Genomic DNA, 7,500 nt, shown 5'->3' with positions numbered 1-7,500 from the left:
ATATATATATATATATATATAATGCTAACTTCCCATGCTACAATTCCGACCCCCGTCTCCAACCTTTGCAGGGAAACCGGAGGGCAGGACACCTTCGGAAACTACGACTCGCAAGGGAACAACAGCACCTACTTAGACAACTACCCGGAGTACGACTTCGCAACGGACGGCAACTCTTACAACTCCTACGTCAGGCAGAACGACTCACTTCGTCAGGAGGGGGACGACTTCACTGGCGAGACCGAGACCAAAGGGGCTTATCCGACCTACGACAGCTACGGCGCGTCTCGCCCGCAGGCAAGTTGTTATTGGTGGTGGGGAGAGGGTACCTCTGTGTGGTTTAGGTATGCGTACGTGCTCTCTGTTTGTGCGTGTCCTGGGTTGTTTGACTGTGTTTGTTTGATTTAGTGTGTGTGTGTGTGTGTGTGTGTGTGTGTGTTTATGTGTATGTTTGATAGATTGGCTGTTCGTGTTTTTTGTTCGTTTGTTTGATTGTGTTTATGTGTGTATGTTTGTTAGTTTTTTTTTTTTTTTTTTTTTTTGACTGCGTTTGTGTTTGTCAGTTACACTGTGTCTGCGTTTGTTTGATTGCGTGTTCTATTGTGTATTGTATGTGCTGCACATGTGTGTTTGTGTGTGTGTGTGTGTGTGTGTGTGTGTGTACGCCTGTTTGTGGATATGTGTTTGTTTGCGTGTGTATGTCTGTGTGTGTGTGTGCACATAAGTATTCTTGCTTTTTGTAATATATTTTAGATATAACAAAAATTATACATTAAAAAAGAGGCAGATATCTCTCTCTCTCTCTCTCTCTCTCTCTCTCTCTCTCTCTCTCTCTCTCTCTCTCTCTCTCTCTCTCTCCTCTCTCTCTTAACTTACCCCGTCCACCTTGAATACAAAATGTATAGTTTTTCGTTCAGCGTCTTTTTTAAAAAGGTCAGCTCGAGGATAACACGAGGAAATTTTAATAAGTCGCGAAAGGTTATCTGCATAGGCGCGTTTAGTGCCATTTTCCACCCTAATACATTTTTATTTATTTATTTATTTTCCTATGTATTTATTCATTTATTATTATTTTTTTTAATTCTACACTTGGATTTTTTTTTCTTTAACTTAATATCTAAAAAGTTCATTTAATACATATAATAATGTATATCTGATAAGTATAATAAAAACAAAAATTTAATACATATCTAATACATTTTTTTCTATTTAAAATTCTACACTCGTCTTAGTATTTGTGAATTTTTCTCTTTCTCTCTTTAACTTAATATCTAATGCTGATATAGTTTTTTTTTTTTTTTAATACATATAACAATACATATCTAATACATATAATAAAGATAAACATTTAATACATATCTAAGACATTATTTTTTATTCTAAATTCTACACTCGTCTCATTATTTGTGTTTTTTTTTCTCTCTCTTGAACTTAATATCTAATGCTGATTTTTTTTTCTTTTGGCTTATAAAAATGGCGCTGGTAAATCCCACACGTAAACAACTGAGTCATTTAATGCGCAAAATTTCTTACTAAACAGAGCAACGGTTTTACTCATTTCGCCTAACGCTTTTTTTCTTTTCCTTTTTTTTTTTTTTTAACCAACTCCTCTTTCTCCTTCCTAAAATCCTGATTATGTCCGTACACTGGAGCTAAAATACGTTTCTCTCTCTCATTATATTTGTTCGTTGTCTGTGTGTGTGTGCGTTGGCCTTTCCCATAATGAAATATCAGGTCCACGTTAATTCTTTTTGGAGGCTTATCATTGAACGTTCGACCATCCCTGGCGATAGCACTGATTCACATGAGTATCTTTAAAAGGAGAAAAATCGTATACTCTCAGGGAACTGGAATGTTTATTTGTGTACAGGAATTAAAAAAAAAAAAAAACTGAAGCTTTGCTATTCTGAGTGTCTACTGTGTAAATAGATAAATAAATAAATATATAAATAACACTTCAGAGTAGGCTACTCCGATTCGCCAAGTAAAATTTTAAACAATTAATCAGCTGACAGTTGATACTTATGTTTACATATCTCTGGCATATTTGGAACTCGTTTTTGATAATTATTTTATTGATTTAAGCTTCTCTACATAAGACATTTGGCTAATGGGAGTATTCCAGTGTGGAAATAGAACGGTCTATAATAATTACTTGAGGAAGGTATTCAATTTGCGTTTTGATATCGCATTTTCTTCAACATAACGTAATTCATTACATTATATACATTGCGTTCTGGAATTATTTATACATATATTATTGCATATTTCCTGTGATTACGAAATCATCTTAATGCAATAGCAGTTGCACTGTGAGATTACTCTTGCTCATCCTTACTTTTTCCATGCATATATTGCATTTAGCTCTGACGGAGAGGTGGCTTTTAGTCTGACATCTATCTGTTAGTTTCATTCTTCTATTTATCTTATTACCCTTCTGTCCGTCTAAATGTTTGTCCATCTATGTATCTATCTGTATATCCGTCTATCTATCAGTCTGTTTACCCATCTATATATCTATATTTTCCCATCTATCTATATGTTTGCCTCTCTGTCTATCTACTTACCCATCTTTCCATCTACATGTTTACCTATCTATCTACCCCCATCTTTGTATCTATAAGTACATATAAATATCAACCGGTATAGTATCCTTCCAAATACTGTTGTTGCATACGGCCTGCAAGAAAGTGAACAAAACTGCAATATCATTTGTGGCGAGAGACCAGCGAGGTAAGCTTGTGTGTAGGTGTTTCCTTTCATCACGTGTGGCTAACCTGAGTTCTGTTTGTTGGTGTGTTTACTTGGGAAAAAAAGAAAAAAAAAACGACTACGTTTTATACTTACTGTGTTTCCAGTGCTTATCCTTTAAATTGATATAGAAATGAATACATGTATATTTATGTATAAATGTGGATACATAAATATGTAGACATGTGTGTATATACACATAAATACTTATACATACACATATGTGTATATATAAATATATATGTTCACACACACACACACACACACACACACACACACACACACACACACACACACACAAATATATATGTATATCACTGCACACCAGGTTAATTTTGCATCGGCTTATCCACGTGTTTCGAAGCACTGATTCAAAGCGAGTGTGCGGGCGCGAGCGTGATTTTGCGCACCTTATTCACGTGTGGATTTCAGAGCTGGAGTGGATCACTTTGCCAGACAGAGCCTTTGTTTTGATGTTTATCCTTTTGTTGTTTTAGGTGTTAATGCATTCTAATAGGAAATGTAAGTGTGTATGTATGTATATGTATATGTGTATATATATATATTTATATATATGTATATGTATTTATGTATATATGTACGTGTACACACACACACACACACACAAATATATACCTATATATACATATGTGTATATGTATATATATTTTTTTATCTCTCTATCTATATCTATATATTTATACATACATTATATATATATTTTTTTTTTTTTTTTTTTTTTTTTTTTTTTTTTTACTTTTTTTATCGGCATATATATATATATATATATATATATATATATATATATATATATATATGTATGTATGTATGTATACATGTATGTATGTATGTATACATATATAAATAAATAAATAAATGTATATATATATATATATATATATATATATATATACATATATATATATACATATACATATACATGTATAAATATATATTTACATATATATATTTACTTATTTATATTTAAACACACAAACACACATACATAAGGATATGAAAAGAAACAGCTAGAAAGGCACCAAAAGTTTCGAGTGTTGCATTAGCAGGAAAACACTGCAATCACAAGACCTTTCGAGAAGTTGCCTTAACGCTGTTGCTTCGAAAAAAAAAAAGTTTCCTCATTATTCTGTATCCAAATATGATTTTCACCTAGAGAAAATCAACGTAATTTACAAGCATTTTTGCAAACACGAGTGTCTATTAGTTGATGCTGCAGAAACAAAATTAGAAGCACTAATGGATATGAAATCTTCAGCAGCAAACTTAATAACTCTTTACACATATCAATTAGTATTGGTAATGGTCGCAGAAGCAGTAGTGACAATGGTAATAGTATCAATGTAGCAATAATAATAATGATGATGTTGATAGTGATAACACAGTAACACATTTTGTATTATTTATGTTGCAATTCCTGAACACTATAAAGTTGGGGAAAAGGAATGCGAAATGGGTTGCTGAGACTCGAAATAGCTAGAACGGCCAAGGCAGTACCGGTTGTAATCTGGGCGCTATGAACCACCCGGGAAAAATCTACAAACTAACATGCCACTGGAATAAAATCAGACTTGTCTCCCTTGCAAACGCCAGTGTTTGGAACAGCTAAGATGCTGCTGAAAGTACTTGCAATCTAAGGTCATTTGACTTGATGCTAATGTAGCAAAGGCAAGACCTACATTGGACTTGTTGTTCAAACACAGTGGTAATGATAATGATATAATATATATAAATTATTATAAAAATAAATATTGTAATAATAATATCAAGAGCAAGAACCTTATACAGTTGCATATACAGTATGTTTTCATTTGCTATAACTATAACTTACATATGAGGGCCTTAGTAGTAAGTGTTTGAAATGGTTTTAGTGCATTATAGTTTTTTTTATTATTATTCAAAGCTGTATTTGTAATGCGTTTTTACTTGCATTTTTTGTGCATATGCTTCTGTCTTTGTATGCACTCTTTAAATAAAACAATCGATGGAAATATATTACTTTTGCAAATAATCTGAAATGAACCTTTAATAATCTAGAATTATTTTTTTTTTTTGCAGGCAGATCATCGAGAATCACCATCAAGCCCTCCCATTCAAGCAGGAGTGAATTAGGCCCAGTGTTAAGGGCTATGATTCCTTGTGTCCAGAAATATATGGGCAAGAAATCTCTCTTCCTCCAGAGGGTTTTGGTTAGAACGCAGAAACTAAAGGCAGCACCAGAAGATTAGATATATAAAATACTAAGATACTAAATAATATACAAAGATAATTACCTTTTCAAGGATTGAAGGAAAGGGAATGTAGCCAAGATAAGGTTTCATTGCTAAGTGATTGGAGGCGAGCAAGAATTATAGAAGCAAAAGTAGACAATAATATTATACTGCAGATAATCTGACTGAAAAAGAATCCAACCAATTCTCTTCATCAAAGAGGAAACTTAAGGCAAAGGTCAGGGGCAACCGCCCCGACCATCAAGCATACAAAACCTTCCAGTTAAGATGATTGGTAGCCTCAACCCGCAAATAAAAATCACTGGAGTCGAAAGCGAATATCAACCAACGAATCCAGCTAACCCTGAGCATACGAGAGCAGGTCTTGGTCTATATTCAAAAGGAAATAAGGCAGCAGAATTTGATTCTATGTTCCATAAATTCGGAGGACAAAATCGCTACTCCTACCGCATCCCTGACAACCTCAGACCGGAGGGGCTCTTCGATAGTGTCAGCGAGATCAAAGACCAGTATCGCAGTGTCAAAGCGGAGAGGCCGGTCATCCACAGACAACGGACTAACCTCAAGCCGGAGGACGGGAAGTTCGGGTGGCCTTCTGAGTTCAGGGATCAGTACCGGGAGTTCCAGGCACAACGTCCTATAGTTAAAAAGATGAGCGAAACTTTACGTCCTGAAGGGAAGTTTGGAGAGACTTCCGAGATCCATGATAAGTATCGGCAGTTTGAAACCCAAAGAAATATTGCGCCCAAACAGGGGTCCACCTTGAGACCAGAAGGCATGTTTGGGGAAACTTCAGAAATTCATGACAAGTATAAACATGTAGAACCACAACGAAACATTGCCAAGAGACACTCATCCAATCTTAAACCTGAAGGCCAGTTTGGCGAGACTTCAGAACTACATGATAAATTTAAGCCTCTTGATTCACACCGTAATATTGCAAAGAAACATTCTGCAAACCTAAAACCAGAGGGCCGATTTGGCGAAACCTCTGAACTGCACGATAAATATAAACATTTAGAGCCACAACGGAATATAGCAAAGAGACATTCAGCTAACTTAAAACCTGAAGGCCGATTCGGTGAGACTTCAGAGGTCCATGCAATGTACAGAGAAGTTCAGCCGGTGCGGAATATTGCGAAAAGACACCAAGCAAATCTGAGGCCGGAGGGTCACTTTGGCGAAACTTCCGAGCTGCATGACAAGTACAAGGAAGTAGAAAGACAACGCAATATTGCCAAAAGACATTCTGCAAATCTGAAGCCAGAAGGTAAGTTTGGCGAAACTTCAGAATTACACGACAAATACAGAGAATTTCAGCCACAAAGGAACATTGCTAAAAAGCATACAGCAAATTTGAAACCAGAGGGCCACTTTGGAGAAACATCAGAATTGCATGATAAGTATAAGGAAGTTGAACCACAACGTAATATTGCGAAAAGGCATTCTGCTAACCTTAAACCTGAAGGCCAGTTTGGCGAGACTTCAGAATTACATGACAGTTATAGAGAATTTGAACCCCAGAGAAACATCGCAAAGAAGCACTCGGCAAACTTGAAACCAGAGGGCCACTTTGGCGAAACATCCGAATTGCATGATAAGTATAAGGAAGTTGAACCACAGAGAAATATTGCTAAGAGGCATTCTGCTAATCTCAAACCAGAGGGCCACTTCGGCGAAACATCAGAATTACAAGATAGCTACAGAGAGTTTGAGCCTCAAAGAAACATTGCAAAGAAGCATTCGGCAAACCTGAGGCCTGAGGGTCACTTTGGAGAGACTTCTGAATTGCATGACAAATATAAGGAAGTCGAACCACAGAGAAATATTGCAAAGAGACATCCTGCTAATCTCAAGCCAGAGGGTCACTTTGGTGAGACTTCAGAATTACAAGATAGTTACAGAGAGTTTGAGCCCCAAAGAAACATTGCTAAAAAACATTCAGCAAATCTGAGACCTGAGGGTCACTTTGGAGAGACCTCCGAATTGCATGACAAATACAAGGAATTTGAACCACAGAGAAATATTGCAAAAAAACATTCTGCAAATCTCAGGCCAGAAGGCCAATTCGGTGAGACTTCAGAATTACAAGATAGTTACAGAGAATTTGAGCCTCAAAGAAATATTGCGAAAAGACATTCTGCCAATCTTAAGCCAGAGGGTCACTTTGGTGAAACATCTGAACTCCATGACAAGTATAAGGAAGTTGAACCACAGAGAAATATTGCAAAAAGACATTCGGCAAATCTCAAACCAGAGGGCCACTTTGGCGAAATATCCGAACTGCATGACAAGTATAAGGAAGTGGAACCACAGAGAAATATTGCCAAGAGACATTCTGCTAATCTTAAACCGGAAGGTCAATTTGGTGAAACCTCTGAACTTCATGACAAATACAGACCTTTAGAGAGCCAGAGAAACATTGCCAAAAAGCATTCAGCAAACCTCAGACCAGAGGGGCATTTTGGGGAAAATTCAGAAATTCATGATAAGTACAAAC

The 7,500-nt window shown here is 36.0% G+C and overlaps 1 protein-coding gene across 1 annotated transcript in view; it reads left to right on the top strand.

Annotated features, from left to right (window-relative positions):
- LOC119594985 (prisilkin-39-like) overlaps positions 1-4,997 on the top strand; it is a 9,474-nt gene extending 4,477 nt beyond the window's left edge. Inside the window, exons 4-7 of the mRNA XM_037944119.1 lie at positions 72-297; positions 3,926-3,936; positions 4,031-4,098; positions 4,828-4,997. Coding sequence (XP_037800047.1) covers positions 72-297; positions 3,926-3,936; positions 4,031-4,098; positions 4,828-4,997 — 475 coding nt within the window. The remainder of the gene's footprint in view (positions 1-71; positions 298-3,925; positions 3,937-4,030; positions 4,099-4,827) is intronic.
- The last annotated feature ends 2,503 nt before the right edge of the window (positions 4,998-7,500 follow it).

Source organism: Penaeus monodon, chromosome 35 (assembly GCF_015228065.2).
Source record: "Penaeus monodon isolate SGIC_2016 chromosome 35, NSTDA_Pmon_1, whole genome shotgun sequence".
Lineage (NCBI taxonomy): Eukaryota > Metazoa > Arthropoda > Malacostraca > Decapoda > Penaeidae > Penaeus > Penaeus monodon.
The sequence above is the reverse complement of the archived record's forward strand: the minus strand, read 5'-3'. Positions and strand labels throughout refer to the sequence as shown.